The 25,973-nt window shown below is 43.8% G+C and overlaps 1 protein-coding gene across 3 annotated transcripts in view; it reads right to left on the bottom strand.

Annotated features, from left to right (window-relative positions):
- Positions 1-25,773, bottom strand: part of LOC117046733 (prosaposin-like) — a 40,503-nt gene extending 14,730 nt beyond the window's left edge. The window contains exons 1-3 of one of the 3 annotated variants that reach the window (XM_033149075.1): positions 25,450-25,773; positions 3,682-3,815; positions 1,368-1,442 (exon numbers count right to left, since the gene is read on the bottom strand). In XM_033149075.1, coding sequence (XP_033004966.1) covers positions 1,368-1,442; positions 3,682-3,815; positions 25,450-25,510 — 270 coding nt within the window. In that variant the 5' untranslated portion in view covers positions 25,511-25,773. The remainder of the gene's footprint in view (positions 1-1,367; positions 1,443-3,681; positions 3,816-25,449) is intronic. The other 2 variants (XM_033149074.1, XM_033149073.1) reach the window with 2 other exon arrangements.
- Positions 25,774-25,973: the final 200 nt, after the last annotated feature.

Here is a 25,973-nt window from a genome sequence, read left to right as displayed (position 1 = left end):
ATTTTCTGGAAGGGCTGCAGAAATTTATGGAAAGGGGTGGGGAGTCACACTTTGAATGAAGTCTCCACATGTCCTGTAGCGCAGAGAGGGTACCATCTTAGCCGAGAGCATTTTATAAAATAAGGAGAGCCTACTGAACAAGGCCAATGGCCCACATTGTTCAGCATCCTGATCTCACAGAGGCTACGCAGATGCCTGTGGGAAAATCTGCAAGCAGGACCAGAGCACAACAATACAATTTGTTTACAGCAAATGGTATGCAGACGCATTATTGCCCCTGACTGCAAAAGCAGAGCAAAGCTATCGTGGCTAGTTTGACTTTCAGATTTCAAAGGTCTTTTCAGGGTAATTCAAAAGGCAAGCCTTCCCTCGCTTAATGCTATTCCCCCACATGAACGATTGCAATGCTATTTATGTGGGGCTGCCTTTGAAAACAGTTCAGAAACTTCAATTAGTGCAGAATGCAGCTTCCCAGTTGTTGACAGGTTTGAGAGCAACAGATAATAAGACGCAAATTTTGTTTCAGTTATGTGGCCTACCTGTATGTTTCTGAGCTTAATTCAAAATGCAGGTTTGGACTGATAAAGCTCTTCAGGGCTCAGGGCTCAGGGCTCCAATATCTTTCCAGAATGCTGCTTCTGGTATGAACCTACCTGGACCCTTAGATCTTTGTCTGAGGCCCTTCTTCAAGTCCCCCCTCTGAGGAAAGCTTGGAGGGTGGTGACAAGAGAAGGGTCTTTTCATTGGTGGCACCCATTCCGTGGAATGCGCCCCCCCCTGGCGAGAGACACATGTCAACCTTTGTTGACACATCTTTGGTGCCAGGTGCAGAGTTACTTTTCCACATTAGATTTCAATAGACTGAGGTGATATTGTTTTGTTATTAGCTGCCAATGCTTCCTGTGACCACATGGGGGTTGCTTTTGTTTTGTTTTTATGGTGTAATATATTTATTTTTGTTTTTAACAGTGCTGTAAACTGCTTGGAGAACTCTGGGCAACAAGCAACTAACAATTAATAGTAACAAAAACAACAAGAAGAATATAATAATGATACGTTATGACACGATGGGCTCATACAGTCAAACAGAAATTGCAACACATATAAAATACTTTCAATTTATGCCTAGGGTTGCCAGCTTCTGAGCCACCCCCCACCACTAGGGTTTATTATTGGAAGGCAATGATAGACAATAATGTGTCTGTCCACACCTACTGATTTTTGAGAATTAGTCAAAGGCATAACAGACCAGGCTATTTGTGGCAGAGCAGGGGTGGGGGGGGGGCTTGAGAGAGAGAGAATTCTGTGTTCTCAGTTGTTCACCAAATGAAGGGTAGAAATCCTAGAATCCTCTCCGGAATACTTACATCCGTGGAATTGTCTTGCATGATCTTCGCCATCATTACTGTAACGAGCTTGCACATACCACACTTGAGACTTTTCTGAGAAAGAGAAGAAAGAAATAGTGAAGAGCGCAATGCATATCAGCACATGGATTATGACAACCTTGGGTTGGCCTTAGGCTGCATACACATCGTGAGTTGGATTCAATTATCCCAATTCCATTGGCAGAACCCAGCTCAAGGATTCCAGCTAGTGCGGCATGGGGCTTCCCCTTGTCCTGCCCTGCCCCAAATCGGCTCTAGGGGTCAGGAGAACCCCCGAGTTGCCTGCAGTGGGGAGGAGGGGGAGATGGTCCCACGGAAACCATCGGAAGAGCACAACACTGAGCCAGTGTGGTGTAGTGGTTAAGAGTGGTGGACTCGTAATCTGGTGAACCGGGTTCACATCCCCGCTCTTCCACATGCAGCTGTTGGGTGACCTTGGGCTAGTCACACTTCTTTGAAGTCTCTCAGCCTCACTCACCTCACAGAGTGTTTGTTGTGGGGGAGAAAGGGAAAGGAGATCGGTAGCCGCTTTGAGACTCCTTAGGGTAGTAATAAAGTGGGATATCAAATCCAAACTCTTCTTCGCCATATATTTGAAGCACATGAAATCCATGAAACTAGTTTAGTCCTCACAGAGCTACAATTCCCAGTGCCCTGGACCAACTATAGTTCCCAGGATTCAGGTGTTTGTGTGCTTTGCATGTATGGTGTGTACGCAACCTAGGTAAGTTGAGCTTCGTTCCCACTGAAATCAGCAGGACTTCAATTTGAGATGACCTCTTTCTATACAGCTGGTTCAGGATTTAATCAAGGCAGACCATTGCTTTACCTTGCCCAGCCTGCTCTGTCTGACAGCAGCTATATAGCCACTGACCCAAAGGTGCATGCAAGGGAATGTACCTAGACACTTATACAGGCAACACATGCGCTTTCCCTCCTGAGCTGTATGGTGCAGATAAATAAGGGTTTGAGGCATAGGTGCTAATTCCCTGGGTACCCGAGCACCCACAAAATTCCCCATGAAGAGGCCGCGCACGCACCAATTTCAGTGCCAGGGCCATGCACACTTCATGGCACCCACAGCCCTGGGCACCCACAGTTGCAGGGCCAAGCTGGCACTCCAAGGACAGAACCACACTTTACGTTAAAAGTGTTGAAGTCCCCACCAAACACTTTCCCAGTCTGCGCTTGTCCAGCTTACCCCTGTCCTGACACAAAGGCGTTGTGCATTTCTCTGTGCCCTATATTATGCAGTGGCTGGTGCAGGTAGAAAGGGCAGGGGAGGAATGTACAATCCATGACACAGGCAATTGGGTAAGTTGGCACGTATATTAAGAGCAGGGTGGTTGCTGTTTATGGAGTTGGAAATGTATTTAATGTAACGTGCAGTTCTGGCCTCAGTTCCCCTGGTGAAAGAAAGGAAGTGGAGCAAGGCCAGCTAACTGAGCAGTCGATGCCGTCTAAAAATCCTTCATTAAGCTGGCATTTCCAAATCCATTCAAAAAATAAAGTTAGGGGGTGGGAACCTAATATGGTTTTCATAGCCGTTTCGGTTTTAGACACTGTGTGTTTAAGAGGCTAGCTGGTTGGTATTCTGCAACTGCAATGGGATGCAGCATCTGGAACCCTAAGAATGTCACCTTTCATTTATAAGAAAAGCAGGTTTGTAGCCCATAATACAGGAACGTGTGTTGGAGCAGGGCTGGAGGCCCCAGGAGTGGAGGCAAGTGGTTTTGAACGTGTCTGAGGACAGAAGCCTGCAGAAAAGCTTATTCATCTAAAACAACTAAATAGGGAGGGCAGCTAAGCAGGCTTGTTTATTTCTTTTGTAGCCACTGGGTGTGTGTGTGTGTGTGTGTGTGTGTGTGTGTGTGTGTGTGTGTTTTCTGGGCAGGTGGCAACTTCATTACTCAGTGGCAGGTAAAATGTTCTCTGTGTTTGTTCATGGAATCATAGAGTTGGAAGAGACCACAAGGGCCATCCAGTCCAGCCCCCTCCCAAGCAGGAAACACCATCAAAGCATTCCTGACAGATGGCTGTCAAACCTCCGCTTAAAGACCTCCAAAGAAGGAGACTCTACCACACTCCCGTGGCAGCAAATTCCACTGTCGAACAGCTCTTACTGTCAGGAAGTTCTTCCTAATTGTTCAGAGCACTTCAATTTGTTATTCATTCACACTGCATGTTTCTTGGATGAATCCTGCGATCCCCTGCTCAGATTAACCCTTGCATTGAAGGTCATGAATGTTGGAGGTGGGCAGGGAGTACATACTCTGCCGTCACATAGACTCACCACAGGGGTGCTGACCGCCAAAGTGCGATGACAGTGGTCCAAAGTCCCGCACTTCAGTGCCGTTGGGAAGTCCCGACACCATGTTTCCGGACCATCTGCACACTCTTTCTCCCAAGACAGGGGGCCTGCAGCAGCTGCCCAAAAGAAGAACAGAAAGGTTAGCTTCCCGCTGCATGACGAAAAACGCACATTGACGGATTCTACCTTCTATTTAAGCCATCTCAATTTGATTTTGAAAGATAACCAAGCTGAGTTGAGAACCTGCCCACTAGCTCGGCCACTCAGAGGAAACAGCCTTGGAGAAATACTGCTACCGCAGATGCCCATCTGTAAAATGGGAACAACGGTGGCATCAAGCATGATAAAGTCTGAAAAGCACAGAAGTTTTGTAAAAACGGTTATCTATATAACCTTATGATCATTAAAACCACACACAAAAATAATATACTATTTTGGCCCTATGTCCACAAGCTTATTTGCACGCTTCCATCTCAGCTTGTGCATTGGAAATACTGTTATTTCCTTTTCATAGAAAGCCATGGTTTTCTTATCACTGCTGGAACAAGGCCCGTTTAACAAAAATGGACAGTCCTGCCGTTGAAACCATCGTATCCTCTACGTGCCAGGAACAAACAATTTCAATATTTAATGCATAATTGTAGCACATGAAAACCATGTTAAGAGCAGCCTGTAGGGTCAGGCCTAGCCCAGCATCATGTTCTCACAGTGGCCAGCCAGATGCCTATGGGAAGGCTGCCAGCAGAACCAGAGAACAAGAAGCCTCTGTCCTCCTTCAGTTTCCAGAAAACGGTATTCAGAAGCACTTCTGCCTCCAAGTGTGGACATAGAAAACAGCCAACAAGGCTAGCAGCCATTGATAGCCTTGTCTTCTAATGAATGCCGTATCCTCCTCGTAGCTGACAACAGCCACACCAGAATTAGGATTGTTCACACTGTGGTAAATGTGGCCATCTTGTTGCAATCGCTTCAAATCACTTGGGACGTGTCTGTGCATAGCTACAGCCTCATTACAATACAACATTTACTACAGCCTGATCCAATGAACGGCGCTCAATTTGCAGGATGAGAATCGTAGTCTGACAAAATCTGGAAGGCATCATGCTGCCTACGCCACCAGTTCTAAATGAGGTAGCCAAGTTGGTGATCACAAAAGAGAGGGGAACCAGGACTATTCTGCCTACCCCAAGTAATTCGACCTAAGCCAGCCCTGGGGAACTGAAACTGGACCAACACAGTGTGTGTACTTTGAACAGAAACTGTGGTAAGCCCAGATGTCTACATCTCTATTTATTATTTGCATAACCGAAAGCAGAAATATTCTAGCTATCCCTGCAACAGAGGTTTGCTCCGCAGACATTAGCAAGTGATAATGCATATTTTTCAGAACACCTGCTCCCATACCAGCCATCTTGGACCAGTGACACAGGAGAAGCTACCCTCCCTTGTTGTGGAGCCCCTGGAGACACAGATGGCAGCAACTCAGATGGGCTTCTGTTAGCCACCAAAAATGTCTTCCCCCTTGAGGGGAATTACTTCCCACTCTCCAATGTTTTTAAGGTTCCCCTGCCCCCTGTATTTTGACTGCATTTTGTTAACCGTTAGTCCAGGTATTTCACTCTATTGTTCTTTTAGGTTGAACATAATTTCCGGTGTTGGAAACTGCCCTGAGATCACTATGAGCAATGAAGTGCAGTGTGGAGATTTTGCAGATATAAAGGAACAAATGTTTAGCTCCACGGTCGTGAAAAGCTTCAGCTGCCACTGATTTCTGCAAATCAGGCCAGGGTTAAAGGCACAGAAGCGGGCCTTTGTGGTTAGTTGGCAACCAGGTTTAGGAAACATAATTCACAAACTGCTGCAAAGTCTCAGCTACATCTAGGAAATTATTTCATTCTTTTCATGATCACCATGGTAGGTCATCACCATGAGCATCTTAGTATGTGACCAGTAGGGCATGAAACTGTCCTGTAGGTTTTGTCCTTGCTGTTGTTGTCTTTAAAAAAGCACCCTCCCAAACTTTTTATCAGCCTAGTTCTTTTCTACTGTGATCTAAAGTTCTGAGATGTTATAACCTTCAGTATTTCACTAAAAGCTTTTGTGTTTTACCATGTGCAGAATATCCCCTTAACTCAGCCTTCCCTAACCCCGTGGTGTCCTCCAGCTGTTTTGATCTGCAATTCCCATGAGTTGGGGATTGCCTGGGACTGATGAATGTTGGAGATCAGAACAGTTGGAGGGAAGCAAATTGGCAAAGGCTCGGGCTGCCATAAGATCTTAAAATTTAAAATCTTGTTAAGGTTCTTCCTTTGACACCTCAAATGAGTTTTCCTTCCTACTAGTCCTGCTCATATCAAACCCCACAATTACCACCATAGGCACATTATTCTATTTGGTGTTGGGAGGAATGGGAATCATTGTTTGCTATTTATTAGCTTCTGTGTGCTGCTTCGTACAATGAATGAGGCCGAGACTTTTAACCCAGTAATTTCACATCTTCAAAGAGGTTCATGGGATTACTTCTCCTTATGCTGTGGGTATGCTTTAGATGTAGGGTGGATAGCTTTCCAGGCGTCTCTTGCAGCTGGTGTTACTCTTCCCATTTAGATGACCAACGAATGCACATAGAGAGGATCTGTTTGCATTGCCCTGACGACCAGATCTGCACATTGCACAGATCTGATGTGCTGTTCATGCAGCAGTTCTGTACAGAAAATCAGATGAGCATCTAGAAGTCAATGGCAAGGACAGACAAGGTCGTAACCCCAGCTTCCCACTCTCAGCACCACCACTCTAAACATTGATAATCTGAATAGGGCTACTTTTTTAAAAAAAAATCTCCATGCTACTGGTTTCTACAAACCAAGTTGCTCCTAAATTATTTCCTTCCTGGACAGTTGACATCTATCTATAATCTGGATGCTACATTTCACCAAATAAATAAATAAATAAATCTGCACTATGGTAGTAAATTCTTTATCCACATCAGTTTTCATCTGCCTCTGGTCAACATAGATCAAAGATAGGGCTTGTCCACATTTGGGCATTATTTAGCTGTTAATCCATGTTTCCCCCACTTGAATTAGGCAGAGTAATCCACACCTGCACACATTAGAATTTTTATGTGAGGAGCAATTTTGGTCTTTCCTGCTCATACCAGTGAGTGTTCCCTTTTGTGTTTATCCCTGCCTTCTAATTTGTTGATTCAATTATGCCAATTAAGTGCCAACTGAGAAGCACAGATAGCTGCATACGCACACACCCCTTGTTTATATTTTTTATTTTTATTTTTTTAAAAAATCTCAGCTCTAGAAATGTGCAAAAGCACACATTCAGGCAACTGTGAATTTTGAGCAGCTACTGGGAGACTGAAAAAGAGATGAAAGCAATTGTAAATTCTGAGAGTACACTTTTTGGATGCTACCCAGTATATCTGGTATAGAAATTTTTAGCATGGTTTTCTTGTGCAGTGTTCTGGTTCTGGCAAATCTGAGGGATCCGAAGGTGGAGGGGTGGTCCTTTGCTCAGGGACACACCAGAAATAGTTACAACCACAGCAGGGAGAGGGGGAAGTTGTCGGCATGGAAAGGGAAGTAGCAGAAAAGGATGACTGATCCACCCACCACCCCACAAAACAGCAAAACCAATTACCTCCGACCCTGAGTGGAGCAATTTGGAGCCTTATTTTCCTCAATTTATCAAATTATTCCCATATCGGGTAAATCTGAATTTACAAGTGGGAGAGCGCATTGAGATGGCATTGTTTGAAGGAAACATCATTTGGACCACGCAGATTAAATGGAAATGCAAAGAACAGCGAACACACAGCAAGCCCATAGCCGTTTAGGGTGGGAATAGGAACCTGTGGCTCACAATATATTATTGGACTCGCATCAATTCCAGTCAGCATTGCTATATGGGTCAGGGATGATGGGATGTCCTCCTTGCAATTGTCCAGCTGTAAGAGAGGGGTGTGGAGAAACCTGCTCAGAGTTCTTTTGTGGATTTCAGCATTCTTTACAGTGAGTCAGTAGCCCATTAACACTTTCCTTCTGCCACACGGCTTCCGGAAATTTAATCTCCTTTATGCTTCCCCTTCCGCCCCTTCTTAATGTTAATCTGTCTTGGATCTTGGATCAATTACTTTAAGGAAAGCACTTGCATGCCCAAGCATGCTTCCCTCATATGCAAATATGCACACTTTCCTCATGTTCTTTGCCAGTTTGAATACGCACACTTCCCCTGGTGTTTGCATGCGTGCATCAGACTGTTTTGCTTCTGTTTCCAATACACTCTATACTTTAAGGTTACCAGATGTCCCCGTTTCTCGGGGACAGTCCCCGGATTTACAAATCAGTCCCCATACAAAATCCATTGAAATTGAAAAATGTCCCCGGATTCATTGAAAAAAACCACACTGTTGCTGACTCTCCTGTGCTGTGCATGCTTCTTTCATCATTCACCTTCTCAAGCAGAAGAGCATGCTGTTAGCCTATATTTGTCTTGCACTCTCTCACTTTTTCTAGTATGCCCGGTGTATCTAGGGGTTGACCACCCCACCCTGCCAAGGGTCCAGGACCAGGGAAATAAATAAAAAATTGCACCTCTTCACTCTGGCTCAGAGTGGCTAGGAGGGAAAGCAGCAAGGGGAGAGATGGACGGAGGGAAGCCGTTAGACAGAGGAGGAGCAGAGCAGACCCCAATGACCACAGAGGAAGTCACTGGTGGAGCACAAAAGGAGATGAAGAGCAAACGTTTTGAGCTTCTGGTCCATGGTGTCTCCCAGCTATGGAGATGGCAAAACATGCAAATCATTATGTATTTCACAACAATCTATGCATCCTTCACTTTGACTCCAGGGGGGAACAAGCCCCTCTTGAAATGACCTTGCCGTAGATCTGGAGACACACACACCCCTCCATGCAGACTGAAGGTGTAAATATGTAAATAAATCCTATTTCTTAAAGCTATGACAATCTCTACCGCGTCTTCAATTCTCCAAAGGAGCACAGAGCCTGGACTAGTGCCTGGAAACCCCCCCCCCGGAATCTTGCTATGGCTCGGGAGAGAGTGGTGGTGGTGCCCAACTGCTGTAACAATATTAATGGCTGAAACACAGTGAAGTCGTTCTGTCCTGCTGTGTTTTAGGTTGTATTTCCATGTCTCCACCTGATGTGTTTTACCTGTTTCGTTACCACGCGCCTGCAACTGTCCAACTCCCAGTCACGAAGCTGCCATCTGAGCATGTGCAACAGCTGTCTTAAATGTTCGCACCTCAGCTTAACCGAGAAGTGCGTGTGACTTAACATTTTCTAATTGGATGGAAACTGGTTAGAGGGAAGATGCATCAAACAGCAGCATTTCTTAAGAAACCACAGGATAGAAATGGATCGCTGCCAATGTTGTGTGTACATGGGCTTGGGGAGAAAACAGCAGTGGAGCCACAGTGAACAGTAATGTGGACACAGCAGAACCTGCCCCATTCTCCACTAAGCTGCACATACAAACACATACCCTTGCCAAGACTTGATCACGCCTCAACTGTAGCTCAGGGAAAGTGTGGACACAAGCAGCAGGGTTAGCATCATGGGGTGTGTGTGTGTAATCTCTTGGGGTGAGGATGGAGGGGGATAAGACAACTGCAGAGATTGTGACATGACTGTTGTGTCGACAACAGACTGCAAGAATTGCTTTCCGGAACCTTGAACAATAAATAATAGATGCTAGTTAGCAAATGGGCAGAGGCTTGCACAACCTATGCAAAAGGGTGGCCGGGTTTATTGGTTGTTTTGCATACAAGGAAATAGTCTCAAGCATTAAAAATGCTTTTAGGGATGATAGAGTATTCAGAGGGCTGAGAGGTCCCTTTCCACCTCCTTTGCAGCACATCAGCATTAAGGACAATTACTGGGTGGGACAAGACAGCAATTGCAAGGCAGAATTAGGAGTGATCTCATCTTTGGGAGAAGTACCAGCATGAGCCACGAAATGATGCAAGGAGCTTCATTTTTGGGCTCCCTTGGGAGGAAGATAAGATAAGATATATGGATAAGATATATGCATACAAATACCACATTTACTCAGATCTAATACTCACCTTTTTTGGACAAATTACATTGCAAAAATTAAGGTGTGCATTAGATTTGATGGCACATTTACATTCGCCAGCAAATACTTCTTTTTTGTTTCAAGGCTCTGAAAATTGATGTGTGCATTAGATTCAATGGCGCATTAAGACTCAAGTAAATAGAGTAAGGCTAACTGGATGAGTTTGGCCAAACTGCGAGAGGCAGTGAAGGATAGGCGTGCCTGGCGTGCTCTGGTCCATGGGGTCATGAAGAGTTGGACACGACTGAACAAATGAACAACAACAACAACAAACTGGAGGAGATATTGTTCTTTTCTTTTAGAAAGTATTAAATACAAAGCTGTAACATATAGTGCATGGCTACATAAAACTGAAATTTAGATTTAAGCTAAAATACAAATATTAATAAGCATTATTAAGGAGAGTAACAGTGAAATCTTATGCATACCTACTCAAAAGTTCTTTTGCTGAGTTGCAGCAATTTACCTGGAAGTAAGCCCTAGAATCTCAAAACCAAGAATAATAAATACTACAACTATAGAATGCGATACAAAAAGTTTCCACAGCCATTTATGAGCTTAAGCTATTCACTCCCGGAAATTATGAAACCTAAATATAAATTAGAGAAGCAAAAGTGAACAGCAAAGGGAGGTGCATGATAAAAACAGAAGGGAAATTATCTCAACTGGTCATACCATATAAAATGAACAATAAAGATCAATATCTAAAGCCTGATCCTTTGTCACATTTATAAAAGGAAGTCGTAAGCCATGGAAAGTTTCCTTACAGGTATGTATCCTCCCTTCTGGCAGCTGAGGAAGCTAAAGAAGCATGGCAGAACAACTAAAAATGCAGAATGGAGTGCGAACAGTCCAGGATAAACCCACCACTAATGCACTATATAGTGTCAAGAACATGCTGCAGAATACGCCCACACAAAACCGTCAGTCTGGCGGGACCCGTCATCTCCAGGACATTGATTAGTATGTTTTTTAAAAAAAAACCTTGGCTTCCAAAACACCTTCTTATTTCAAGACGCTGAGATGCCCACTTCCACTGTCCTTCAATAAGTAGATTTTTGGATTACCCTCAACACTTCTGGAGAAGCCTTTGAAAATGGAAATTTCACTTACTTCCAAACATGGTTTTTACCGGGTTTTAGCCAGAGGAAGTACTGTAGACTGGATTATGACACTGTAATTATGTATTATAATAACTTTTAATAATAGTTTTAATATTTATATGCAGCCTATCCGACTGGGTTGCCCCAGCCACACTGGGTGGCATTCAACAAAATATTTAAAACATTAAAAAAAAACCCTCCCTTTACAGAGCTGCCTTCAGATGTCTGCTAAAAGTTAGATAGGTGTTTATTTCCTTGACATCTGATAGGAGGGTATTCCACGGGGTGGGTGCCACTACCAAGAAGGCCCTCTGCCTGGTTCCCTGTAACTTCACTTCTCACAATGAGGGAACTGCCAGAAGGCCCTCAGAGCTGGATCTCAGTGTCCAGGCTGAATGATGTTTTCCAGTGCAGTCCAAAGATTTGCTTTTGTTCCATAAGGTAAACGATTTGAGGACACAAGGCACCTCACTTCCTCAAGAGGCTTTGCTTAGGGCTGCCCTATTATCAAGCAAATGGCAGGCTCTATGTTATAAATCAAGCACTGCTAGGAGTTTCCTTTTTGTTTTCCAGTGTATTTCTTATCAATAAAAAAAATTGGTGTGGCACAAGCAAATTTTTATTTAGCAAATGTGGCCCAGAGAAAAAAGTTTTAGAATCACTGCTATATGCTAAAAGCAAATTCATTCTATGAACTATGGTCAACATGCAGCCAAAACAGCATAGGAGAAAGCTATCAGGAAGTTTGTGGAAAGCCCAAGATTTTCAGCACACACAAAACGAGGGGTGGGGGGTAGTGGGTGGGTGGGGGAGATTCCAGTTAGCCCAGTGAGGACTGAGCTAGAGAGGGAACAGAATAGCATGTCCTGAAAAAGGGCTGATGGGAATCTTGAACAGGATCACGCCACACTGCAACATTTTGTTGCTGGTCCTGCTTGCCTTCTTTAATAATATTACGTAAGTTGGATGAAGAATTTGTCATCATTTAGTGATTGCAGGAAGAACAGGTGCTGCCAGGTTTAGCTGGTGCAATCTACATATCAGATGTGGCGATACGGGAAGAACTCCCGCAGAACCTATGACAGGAGGGTAGGAATGAGCAGGGAGTTAATAGCCTCTGTGAGACGCACTTGTGTAAGCCCAGAGCACTGAAATGTGCCAGGCAGAAGCTATTACAAAAGACAAACAGGTTTAGCAACAAAAGCTGTCCTAGATTCATGCCTACACCCAGAGCACTTGCTAACCTACTATAACTGCTCATACGGATACCTCCCCACCAAATATTCCCTGCTTCAGAACATCCTAGCAACTTGAACAAATGATTCCGATATGAGATTCCTCACAGTATTGATCATCTCCCATCTCCTACTCAGGGAAAAGTGTGGGCAGGACCAGATCATACCATACTATCAACATAGAAGGATAAAGGTTGTCAGGCAGATGGTGATAAGGTGAAAATGAGCCTCCCCCCGGCCCCCATATAACGAGAATGTCTTTTTCACATGAATAGTATTGTGCCGATGTCAAGTTTTTTAAATCCATGCAAAATTATACAATACCAGAGGGGTAACCACACCCATTAAAAACCATCAGAGTGACCACAGTCTTAAAAATACTCTTATATAGCATCGGCTTGTATACACCAAAACCCACATCAGATCCAATGATGGGCCCAAAGTTACCCAGTGAGCTTCTTGGGTATGTGGGCATTTGAGCCACCTTATCCTAGGTCCTAGATGGGACGCAGGTGGCGCTGCGGGTTAAACCACAGAGCCTAGGGCTTGCTGATCAGAAGGTCAGCAGTTCAAATCCCTGCGACGGGGTGAGCTCATGTTGCTCGGTCCCAGCTCCTGCCCACCTAGCAGTTCGAAAGCATGTCAAAGTGCAAGTAGATAAATAGGTACCGCTCCGGCGGGAAGGTAAACGGTGTTTCCATGTGCTGCTCTGGTTTGCCAGAAGCGGCTTTGTCATGCTGGCCACATGACCCGGAAGCTGTACGCCGGCTCCCTCGGCCAGTAAAGCGAGATGAGCGCCGCAACCCCAGAGTCGTCCGCGACTGGACCCAATGCTCAGGGGTCCCTTTACCTTTACCCCAGGTCCTAGTGTTAACAATCTACACCACTGCACCACAGTGGCTCTGCATAAGTATAGAAAGAAATGAGGGACAGTTTACAGAAGGAGATGGGAACTTCTGACCCGTGGGACAATTTGGCATGCAAGGCCATTTATTATAAAACCATGCCCACTTGCCAATCAGCTGGCATCGCTCTGCTAGGGTGGCGTGGAAGCAGGACTCCATTCTGTGTTGGCTGCATGCCAGTTCCCCTGCTGGGAAATGACAAATCCTGCTGTTTTGCAGTGCACACCACTTTGAAAGCCATTTTACAAGCAGCCCAGAGCTACTCTTTGAACCTTTAGCTTTCTGTAAACTCTACACAGTGAAGCAGACTAAAGGCTGGGCTAAGTGAGAGATGGATCAGCGCCACAAATGAAAACCAGGTCCTATCAACAGGATAAACTTTTTACAATTGATGCAACTAGGCTTGGACTCCGTCGGAACTGGGAGTGTCCCTTTCAGAGTTGTTCCTGTGCACTGTTCCCCTTGTCTCAGCAGTTGGGAATCGCTCACACCCACTCCCAACTGGATCATTCAGTCTTTTGCTGGGTTAGCCTTTTAATTTATGCTCTGCATAGCAAAGTGACACACCTGTCTCTGAAGAGGGAGGGAAGACTCCTTGAAGCAGCAACAAAGAAGTGTTAAAAAAACAACTAATACAGGCAAGCTGTATTTGAAAGAATGCAAGTGTAACACGTCACTTTGCTTACCACAGACACGCTGAAAACTAAGATTGTTGTGTGTGATAACAGAAGGTTTTTTAACTGACCAACAGGCATGAGTGACCTGTTTTCCAGCTCCACATTTAAGAACTAAAGTCAGGTCAATTATATTATAGCATCGGCATTCATTTACCCCTGCATAGTGTATGTTTGGAGATTCCATAATTTGCTAGATTAAAAGGCAACTACCCTGTTCCACACACCCTTTCTCATTTTTAAAAACTGCCCAGCTGTGCATTTAAAATACCATTGTGAGCAGGGGGGGTGTCACACACACCCCAAACAAGACACTCCCCCCACCGCTACCACCAATTGCTGGAGCCAATTGCCAATACGCATGCTAGTATTTTTCTTTCAGAGATTTAAAACCGTGGGACACAACTCTTGCACCTAGAGATATACTTTGCCTCTCCTGTGCCACTCCCTGCCAAATTCTTTTTTCTTCTTCTTCTTCATGGTGCTGCCATGTGATTTGTTTGTAGAGATGCCAGAGCTGGTGCAACTGTACAAACCCTATTCAAGACAAGATAAAAATCCTCCTAGCCTGGACTCAGACACACCTCCCTTTCTATGCAAAAGGCTTTTAAAGCTTATCAACATAAAAGGAGGAGGTTTCAATTAGTGTTCTCATTACTGTATATAAGTTTCAATGCATTTTAAAACATTCTTCTTCAGGGTGGGAATAGTCAACTAAAGAATATGTTTTCTTCTTCCCAAGTTAAAAACATGGTTGAAATGCACTTGAGTTTATTCTGTTTGCATTTAGTTAATATTATAAATCATTTCAGGTGTCCTCCTTGTTTGGTGCTACTCTCTCCAGCCATGGTATTACAGCAGAGGTAAGAGAGAGCTAATGTGGAGATGTTTAGAAGAAAAGATTAGAAGCTACAAGGCCCAGGTTCAGGACCCGCCCCCCCAGCACAAAGATCACAGGCAGTGCTATTTTTCTAGAAAAAGAAGTGCTGGAACTCACCATGAACACCTCCCTTGTTCTCTTAAAATGGCAATGGCACCCACCTGAGAGGTGGCGGAACTGAGTTCCAGCTGAAAAAAGCCCTGCTCACAGAGGATGTAGGGTTAGTCAGCAGTTCTCTGCCTGACCTGCCTCACAGGTAAGAACCAGAGGAAAGGAGGAAGTTCTTTGACGAAAACACCAATAAAAATTCTGCACAGCAGCAGTGGGGAACTGGCAGCCCACAGGTCAAGTTATGCCTGCTGGGATCCTCATTTGACCTGTCAAAGTGTCCAGTGGGAGTTGGGGGAGCTCTGGATTGACCCCTGCTGAGCACATGGGGGTCATTTGCATAAATATTTCCAAAGGGTGAGCAAGGTCTATGACTTCTGACTAGGCATTGCTGACTTTACTATTTTCAGTCTTTATATGGCCAAACCCCACACATGCACCATTACACGATACTGAAGAGAAGCAATGGGAAACAATGGTGGACTGTGGACTTTCCTTTTATGGTGCTAAAGGTCTCACCACTAAGTTCCCTGTGTTATCCCGTTATTTCCATCCCACTGTTATATGGAATGGAAATGACAGCACATAGATAACTTCACAGATTGCAGCGCTTGGGTGACTGGCTCTAGCATCAAATAATATTTGCATAATTATAACACAAACGACGAAAGTCAATGTCTACGACATACACAATAGCTGCTACAAAAGTTGTCTGGTCTTACTATTGCTTGATCCTGCTAATGTCTTGAGTTGCAAGTCAATACTTGAGTACTTTTTTCTGCTGGCACACGGATACTCTTGTGATTTTAAATTACTGTTGTTTCATATAACATTGTTATGCTGTACATTAGATGCCATCTTTGGATGCTCCCACTGAAAAGTTTTATTATGGCTTTAATTGTGCCCCCTGAAGAAACCCACTCTTTACTGCTAAATTGGCACAAATGTCAATTAAGTTTTCCGTGGATCGATGTTTGCTCAGATTCAGCAGTAAACGGGGGGTTTCCTGGGAGAAAGCAGTGAGGCAAACAGAAAACCACTCGGACCCATGCCTAAAAGCACAGGGCAAGTGGAACACCTCTTGAGTCTGTGCTTTCTAGGTGCAGACAGGCAGAAGTGTGGGCTATACAGTGATAGCAAGCCTATGAGATGAGAGCAGTAGATGAAGACTGCCTGTGCATATTGGTGCAAGTTTTGGTAATGTATGTGCCCTGTACCCCTCATACTACTGGCTGGGGAAATAAAATTCAACATTGCCAGCACACAGGTCCTTTCAAAACAACAGAATATTCTAATCAATGAGAATATTTAGAAAACCATGCATGGCAAAATGCTCTTGAACCTGTGCTATCATGTCTGAAGTCATAACTTTCTGCACAGATCCAACACATCTGATAGAGGATTTGCTTTCAATATGTAGCAGCCAGTATCCAGCTTTTCTTGTTGTTCAAGCTGTACAGTACTGATAGCTGCCTCTGTATTTTCAGCTGGGATGTTCTCATGCCCTGCCCCCACCTAAATCTGTATATTTCCATCTCTTTAGAGGCAAACACTTTGGATACTACTTGTATGATGCCTGACAAGGTAGAGGCTTCAGTGTTGGTCTGTGCACTCAGCCACACAGCTGTAAATAAAACGTTTTAAATGTGTTGTAAAGTTTATACAAACGTGACACTAGATGGCAACAGTGAGCCAAGCAAAATTCAATGTATTTTTCAAAACCTTTAAAAATAAACATTTTCACAGCGTTTTTTATATGTGCATAGATTCCACCTGGGGCTCACTAACTCACTGTCCTCTGCTTTTTGAAGTACTTGGGGACATTCCTAGCTGAATAAATTGAAACAGCTCTGCTTCTTTCACTTTATCTCTCTAGTAATCTTACACAGTATAGAAAACCACTGCGCCTTTCTTTTAACCTTCAACCACTTAAAACAGTAGCATAATAATTTGCATAGTACTTTTATTATTTGTACTCCTCCCATCTGACTGGGTTGCTCCAGCCACACTGGCACATGAAATTTCCATTTCACTGCACATTTCCTGAAACCCTTGACAGCTACTTTTGGTTTCCAATTCTTGCCCTTCAAAAAAGCAGGTCCAGCTGCACCCCCACCAAGCTCCTCACCCAGTCACAATAAGGAACCATAATTTCTTTGTCTGTATTATCACTGCATTTCTAGTGTTTCCAGATCCTTAAGATTTCTGGATGTAGAAAGTAGATCAGAACAAGCAGTATTCATACACCTGAGCTGCCTGCTGGCCCAGGAAGGCTCTCTTCCAGAGCATGTGCAGAGCCCCTGTCTGGCAGCCACTCTAAATGGGAGTGGTCTCAGAGATCAACCTATTGTTGACCAGCTAAATGTGTGTGTCTGTGTACATTAAAATAAATTCATTAAGAATTCCAGGAGAAAAGCACCACACCCTCTCCTACAGACGTCCATGGCTCTACAGAGCACAAATAACTAGGAATTAAGTTGCCAGAAGGACAGTTACCGCCACAGAGTGCAGGTGGGGGTTAAGCATTTTAATATTTTTCTAGTAAAGGTAAAGGGACCCCTGACCATTAGGTCCAGTTGTGGACGACTCTGGGGTTGTGGCGCTCATCTCGCTTAATTGGCCAAGGGAGCCGGTGTACAGCTTCCGGGTCATGTGGCCAGCATGACTAAGCCGCTTCTGGCGAACCAGAGCAGCGCACGGAAACGCCGTTTACCTTCCTGCCGGAGTGGTACCTGTTTATCTACTTGCACTTTGACGTGCTTTCGAACTGCTAGGTTGGCAGGAGCAGGGACCGAGCAACGGGAGCTCACCTTGTTGCGGGGATTCGAACTGCCAACCTTCTGATCAGCAAGCCCTAGGCTCTATGGTTTAACCCACAGCGCCACCCACATCTACACGCTATTAAAAACTTCCTGCAAATAAATAAATAAATAAATAAATAAATAAATAAATAGTAGTAGTAGTAGTAGTAGTAGTAGTAGTAGTAGTACATGGGAGGGAGTGGTTCGAGCTCCAACCTCTTTCTTAAACAAAAACTTAAAACAAAAACTCCCTAAAGTGTCCTAGCTCCATATCATAGAACTAAAAGTCAGGGAATTCCCCAATTCTTAACACTTTCCCTAAACAGCTATTTGCAGGATTCTTCTGATAAAGTCAGAGGAATTCGTTGCAATGGGAAGTTATTTTCGAGTCCTTCAGCATATTCCTGTGGGTCCGATTTGTCACTGTGAAAGGTAGGAGTACTTGCCACATAGGGCTTTACATACACCTGCAATTTAGGAGTAGGAGGAAGACAGAACAGTTGTTGGCATGTTGGGTCCTATCCTGCTCAAGCTACTGCATAATGTGCTACCCATCATTTATATCCTGGCTCCTGCCCAAATTCAGATACATATACATGGAGGGTTCTCTTGCAGGCACCCTTTGAGATGGAGACAGTTGGCTGTGCAGGGATCTGAACCTGACTTCAAACACATTCTAGCCCAGCACTCTAAAGGCTACACCACCCTACATGTTAATTAAAATGGGGTCATGTTCTCTCGCTTCAAGTTAGCTGAACTGCAGTCCTCTTGGTTTTAGGAAGGGAAAACTTGGAAGCCTCTCTGATGGGACTAAAGACCTGAAGATGTTCAGTGTTCTGAGCTCCCTTCCCCGAACGGTGGATTTTAATAAAGGTAGCGATTGAAATGCTGTCCTCCCTAACATACCTTTGAATCTTGGGTGCAAAAGAAAAGTATCACTACTGAACTTTTTAGCACTAGCCGTGGCTATATTAAAAATTACACTGCTTCGGGTTTTTTTAATGCACAATGTCTCACTCCCAGAGATCTTTTGGTACCTATCTAGACTCCTCACCAAGAGGTTACATGGGAGATGTTTGGGGAAATCACCGAGCTGGAGCAAAGTGCCATATTGTTAACAGTGCAAGGTGGGTTTACAGCCTACCAATGGACATTGAGCTCACTGAAAACACAGCTGTAGAATTTCAGCATTCCTACACCTGAATGTTTGTAGCCTTAATGATCAAAATGACTTTATAGCAAGTTCAAATGGCTAATGCTGCAATTTCAGCAATTAGCATACATATAAATTTCAATTTCAAGTGCAAGTGAGTCAGATAACCTATAAGCAAACCAGCCTCCCCCCTGACAAGTCATTAGCACCTGGCTTTCTCAGCTGTTGTTGAGCCACATAATAAGCTTCCTGCCTAAAGGCACTTCTCATCTTATCAGCATGAAAAATAAGCGAAGGCTGGGAAAGAGCACTGGAGTGGGAGGGAAGAGCATTTTCAAAGACAACCTGCAGAGGACAGACAAGGGGAGAAAAATTATAGGACTAGGCTGCTCTCCTTTACCTGCTTAGAGGAGTACCTTTTTTACTTTTTAGAGGAGAGTAGGCACCATTGAACGCAATGGAACTTCTGAGTAGAAATGTTTAGGATTGCCCTATAACCCACCTACAAGTCACAGCTAACACCTTTGAAACCGCAACACTCATCTAGCTGAATGGACTCACAAACACATTTCCCTACCTTAGCTCAATTGCATTACTAATCATGAGTCAAAAGGCAGCGTTCAGTGACAGCAGAACTGCATGTAAAAGCAAAACACAGTGGCCCATTTTACAGATTTATTCTAAGCAGCAAAACTGTCAGCAAATGAAAAGGTCAGAAGCATACTTGTTACCTGGATATACCTGTACACTTCCCCCACCCCCAGTAGTGAAATAGTAAGAAGAGAAAAGCTCAAAGAACTATGCAAATTGAAGTAGTAGTTCTATCCGACTATTCCTTGGAAGACTGGACTGTTTATTTCTCAGAATTTATATGCCACTTGATTGTAATAAAACCTGAGAGTGGTACTACACACACTGTAAATATGAGATAGCTAGATCTTGGAGACATGGATAATAACTGTTGGTTCTTTTTTGGCATAGGTTGAAGTTTTCCGTGCACTGGGCCAAGTCATTGCCTACAGGTGCATTCCTTCATTCCATGTAGCAGCAACATACATGGAACCCTGCCATTATGGGTTAGTGCTTATAGTTAACTGTTGGTCAATGTCTTGTTCCAAAAGGCCACAACCACAACAAAACAGGCACAGCAGTATTGTAGTAGTGGTGGGTGGGGTTTTTATTTTTAGCTTTTTTTAAGGCCAGGGTGCTCTGGAACATGGCAGAACCCTCTGGTAGAATCCCCCCCCCCATTTATTTCAATCCAGCAAAACATCATTTACAGAATGACTTGAATGGAGTCTAGCCACAATTTCTATTCATCGGAGCTCAGCAAGGCTTAACATCTTCCAGGGTAACGGCAGCTATCTAGCAAAGTCACAATAATGTTAGATGAACTGTTGTGTGGTCCACGATCCATGGCAAGCATCAGAATCAGATGTTGCCCATAAAACCCAGCATCGAAAGAATACCCACTTTAATTTTTGTATTAAAAAATGATAATAATGGCGGCTGTTACAGCTGTGAAGGCAAGCTATAGCCAGAACAGGGCTCAATAGAGGGTTCCCACGTGTCTTAGTACATACTTTGGTATATGCCCCCCACAACAGAAAAGTAAATCATAGAAGACCAAGGAAGGCTGTGCATAAATTATACAGATCAGATTTCAGCTCCTATTGGGACAGCATATAACACACACACCCAGTTATGAGACAGGGCCTACAGCTGCAGAGGGAAATGTTGGCACTCTTACCTAGGTATGGTGCTGGCTTTTCAAAGGAGTTATAAACACAGAAGGAACTAGGAAAATAGCAACTGCAACAGAAGCAAATGCCATTGGACAACAAACGCCCAGCACTTACATTTCTTTGCTCTCCTTCATCCACAGAATGATTGTCATACTACTATAACAAGAGTCTCATCACTCTTGCTTCCGGTAAACATCGAAAACCATTTCATTCCACTGTCAGTTATAAACATTTCATGTTGCTTGACATTGACCGCAAGCTTTTTCCTACATAAATTGTTACTGTCCCAACCAAAATAGGCATGGGAGTAGTGGGGCTGCAAACTCTTCTCATCCCTTCTGCAGTCCAGATAGTCCCCAGCCCCCCAGGCCTGCCAATTTGTGGAAGAAAAAGCTTAAACACAAAGGCCAGTATCAGGATAAAACATCAAGAGTGGTTTGGGCCCAGAGTTCCTAACTAAAGAACCATGGGAGTTAAATGTTAAAAGATTGGTCTCCAACTCAGAGTACCCCACACCTGTACAAAAATAGTTTTTCTTGCTCAGTGAAGTGCAGGGGAGGAAAGGAAAGGAAGAGAAAACCAAATACGACAGCTAAAGCTATTTCAAACTGGTTTACATTGTGACGTAGCTCTATCCCACCCAAGGAACAGCCACAGAGGAAGCACTATGTCTGAAATAAGAGTTCAGTGACCTTGAACGAAGTTTCATCTATGCCATTTGATCTCTGATGGCTGTTGCACACTGCAAGCCAATCGTTCTTATTTTAGTCATTTGCCATGTATGTGTGACTTCGTTCTTAGTGAAATATATGGGAGGATAAACAGGAAGAAAGCTTTACCTTCATCTTTGCATTGCTCCCAAAATTATACTGAATGAGATAATAAACATTCCTCACCAATAAGTACCTTCAGTAATACAGTATGTAATATTCAGTCTTGTACAATGGGTGCTGTTCAATATGTATTTTTTTAAAGGGAGGAAAGCAGCTGGTTTCTATTGAGCCCTAGGGAGCAGCTTTGGGCAACCCATCCCATGTTTAAATTCCTTTTCCAAGTTCAAACAGCTTTTCTAGCCTACTTTAGCTGGAGAAAGCACTGCCAGTGAGCAAGCATTAAATTATGGGGATTTTATGCTATAGTTTTCCTATAGCTTCACAGTCCAGAGAGAGCCATTTTCCATTTGAATCTGCATATGCATTGTAAAATAAGTATTAGACACCCAGCAATTTCATCTGATTTTTTTTAAGGGTGTCTATTGCAATTAAGGAAGTAGACTTAAAGATGCTGGCTGTGTCTATTGAAGGATGAGAAGCTACGCAAGACACAAACAAGATCTGCTAGTGATCCAAAGACAGGACTTTATCCTTGTATTCTCATCCTTGTCTCCTGGTCTCTCCTTTTCGAGTTCATGCCTGCCACCTGTTTCCTTTGATTTCTAACACCTCCATACTTTTCCAGTCTCACTCAACTAAATGGCACAAATCAGATAAGCTATATGCTACATGTTATAACTTGCACAATGCAAATATCTACTTCTCTTTCACACATGACACAATCAACTATCTACAGATACCTACTTCATTGCACTGATATACAAGACATTGGGTACGTGTCAAGAATCAATGGTGTTTTCCAGTAGCCAAAGGCAGGGTTAGATGATGCAATGCCCCCCACCTTGGGTAGTCTGATGTTACTACAGAACTCTCCTTGGCTGTCTTTTCCAAGTGATGCTTCCCCTACTACAGTTCCATTTAGAATCAGAACAAAACCACCACTGGGCAGAAGAAACTCCACACAGCCATTTGGCAATTTCTCCATGTAGGACATCAGCCAGTTGCCACAACAGTCACACTGTTATCAGACAAGTTGCATCTACTTTAGAGACAAGTTTGCCAGCTTCTTTGCATCCTTGAAATTGCACCAAATGCTTAGACCCAATGCTTCCTCAACCATTCCCTCCAGATGTTTTGGACCACAATTCCCATCAGTGCCACCACTCACATGGCTGATGTTCACATATGATGGAAGTTGAAGTCCAATGCTATCTGGAGGGAACATATTGAAGAAGCCTGACTAAGACTGACAAGAGGGCTTAATTTGAGTCAAGGATCAGCTTTACCTCTCATTGTCTAACATCAGTGTTGAACCTTAAGGTATTTTACATATTATGCATTGCCAGGGTCAATGCCAGACAGCAGAAAATGCAGATTCAACTTGGCCTTAAGAGAACTCTGTTCTGCTGGAGTGGACACCACAAGTATGATTTAGCCTGAGATTCCTACTCTATAAAGGCAGAAGAACCAAGAGCCCATTAGCACAGCCCTGCCCTCACTGTGGCTGCCCAGCAAATCGTATTCAGTGGTATATTGCCTTGGAACCTGGAAATACCATCATGGCTAGTAGCCATGGATACAACTTGCACTTCATGAATTTGCTTAACCCACTTTTATTCCATCTTAAGCCAGTAGGCATTATTATATACTGCGACAGCAAATTCCGTATGCATTACGTATGATGGAGTTCTCCATTAGCATGATTTATGCTGCCAAGCTATTGTAGTAGTAAGAAATTTAGTTTAACAGAACCATTTGCAAGAGAACAGCCTACAGTCAGCTTCTTAATGGGTTTTCTTGCTACTTTTCCTGCATTACGCTTAACTACTTTTAGGATTTGAACTCTTCTATTCCTCCGCAGGCCTCAGCTAGTTTGGACTGGCTCCCATCTGGCTTCTGTTAGGTAGAATCTTTCTTACCTTCCACAGCATTGCTTGCATTTGTGAAATTTAAAAGCATCATGAAACCTAACAAATAATGCAACCCTAAAGATGCTAGATGTTACGGACAGAAAAGCTTTAGCCAGGAGAGTTCCAAAATGCTCATCGCTGCATTTGACTCCCAGCTCTAGAAGTAAACTTTGTGAATGGGCCTGTCCCCTTGTGTAACAGACCTAAATATAACCACCACCGCCCCACTATCACAAAGCTTTACCTCTCCACTAGTAGGTCTCATATAGCCTTTGATACCTGAAAACTGATGATAGATAAAACATAGATCCTCGGTTCCAGAGCATGTGCTACCTTTGAAATCTTACTCATTTATCAACCAAAGAATTATATGGGGACCAAAATGAAATATACTCTCAGATGAGATATCTCGAGTCAGTTTGGGTGTGTGTGTGTGTGTGTGTGTGTGTGTGTGTGTGTGTGTGTAGCGACAGACTAGCACTTCTTAAACATGTGGTTTTTGAAACAAGGGGCTTTCACAGTCTGGCTTTTCATCAGTGTCCACAGTATTTAGTGTTCTGATTAAAGTTCCACACACCATTACTTTTAAGTGGTACTGTCAGTGCTTTCAGAACACTTGATTAAAAGATGAAGGCTGAAACTTAGGTAATCTCCCTTGGTTTGGTATTGTGTTTGACTGACTGATGCTAAGCTCCTGGGGGCAAGGATGAGTCTCATACAGCTTGCGAGTAATGTGGCTGGCTATGGTGCAATGATGTGGGAGTCGGGGCGTTCCCTGGATAGTTTGGAGTATCCTAGGAATGACTGTGCTACACACACTTTTCCAGCAAGCTTTCCTCAGGGCAAGTCAGGCACGAAAAACTACTCTGTACAATGCTCTGCCTACGCGGCACAGAAGAGGGTGGCAGCAGGGAAGCAGCATGGGAAAGGGATTTAACAGCTCTTTCACTGGATTTTTTTCACAGCCAGATTAAAGCTGAACCACCATGTTGTCATGAGAGGGAACCTTCTCCTCTGGCTGCCACTGAAGGCATGGTAACCATAGAATGTGTTTGTCTAGACCAGGAATGGGGAACGTGTGGCTCTCCACCAATGTTGCTGTTCTACAACTCTACATCACCTCCAACCATTGGGCCATACTGGTGGCGGGACGTGGAGTCCAGCAACATCTGTAGGGTCACAGGTTCTACACTTATGGGGTAGCCCCATCTGGCCAATCTTCTCTTTGCATTCTAGAAAGGATCTAGGTCCTTTTTCAAGCATTCAGAGGGAGTAGGCCCTGGGAGCCTTTTCAGATGGAGTAAAAGGTTGGAAATAAATTGCATGGGTGGGATTCCATTGGGTAAGGGCCTGCAATAGGAACTCTCACTACTGCCCTCTCACCCAAGCAAGTCCTGCCTTCACGTGAAGGCAAGGGATGGGCACTTCAGGTGAAGTTACCTTTCAATTTTGAAATAAGGATTAGCAAGAACAGACATGCTAGCAAGCAGATATGTTCCCCATATTAAAATACCTATCTGCTTTAAAGTCAAGCGTGTGCGACCTGCTCTGCTGCAATAAAGCAATCCCTCTCTTTCAACTGCCAAGAAAAAGGAAGTTGTGGTCTGCTGCAAAACAGCAACAGGGCTGTGAAGAACAACAGAAAGAGGACAAATGCGGCTTCACAATAATAGAAACAAGGTTGTTCTGAGGAAAGTTACAGATCATCTACACATGCAATAGCACAATACATTGTTTTGGGTTTCATACATCAGGCTGATTGGTACTGGTTGCTCTTTTCATAGGATATTAAAAGCCTCAGCCCAGAAGCTTGGTATACTAGCTCAATCTAGGGCACTGCACACTATGGAACGTAACCAGCCCTTTTATACATCCATCAAATCTAGAGAAGAGAAAAACAAGGGGATTCTGTAGTACAGCTGTCTCAGAACCTTCTGCTAAGATCTAACCATCTAAGCAAGCAAAGTACAAGTTTATGGAGATACAAGTATCCAAGTTATCCAGCACTCTTGGCCAGAGACACATTTTGAGCAATACACACGTTCTACAAAGCCTTCTCCACTCAAATGGTCAAATAAGTTGTTTATCTGAGGAAGAAAAACTTACAGCACTCTGGGAGTTGGGATTAGGCTGCCCTTAGGGTCCTCTTCTAACTCTACAATTCTTTTCCCTTCTTTTCCCATTATCTTGTTTTATTTATACATGAGCACAAGTTTGGTGCCACACTCTCTCCCCTTGTGTTCCGATATACAAACTATGCCGTTTGTCTCCCCACTAAACAGAAAATGTCCTTACCTTGGTGGGCAGTCAAATAGAATGTTATCAGCAGCAACGACCCTTTCCATAAGCCCTTCATGTTCTTCTGTGTTACTGAATCCTTCTGGTGAAGAGAGACAATGCTGTCTGCAATGAGCAATCTTGGGAAAGGCAGCAGGATGGAGAGAAATTAACACCTACATGCTAGAGGTTTCACAAGTACCATTTGCCACACCCAGCCTCAGGTTAATGCAATTAATGCACATGATCTGTAAGAGCCAGAGCACTCCCAGATGAGAGGCTCCTCCAGTTTCTGTGTAATAGCCTAATCTCTGCCAGCTGAGAAGATGTGGCTTCCTGCTGTAGGAAAAAGTTGCAAGGCCAGGAGGCTGTGTGCTTATATGAATCTATTTCCCCAAGCACCTAAGCTGTGCAATGTTGCAAGTCTGCCAACAGATCTCTTTAAAATCGAAATACATTCCTACAAGAGAGTCTAAGGACAGAGAAGCCTTTTTCTTCTTCCCAGAATCACCTTAATATACCCATTACTATGGCAATGTAAA

This window comes from Lacerta agilis, chromosome 5, assembly GCF_009819535.1.
Source record: "Lacerta agilis isolate rLacAgi1 chromosome 5, rLacAgi1.pri, whole genome shotgun sequence".
Lineage (NCBI taxonomy): Eukaryota > Metazoa > Chordata > Lepidosauria > Squamata > Lacertidae > Lacerta > Lacerta agilis.
Note: the sequence above shows the minus strand (reverse complement) of the source record. Positions and strands in the feature narration are given on the sequence as shown.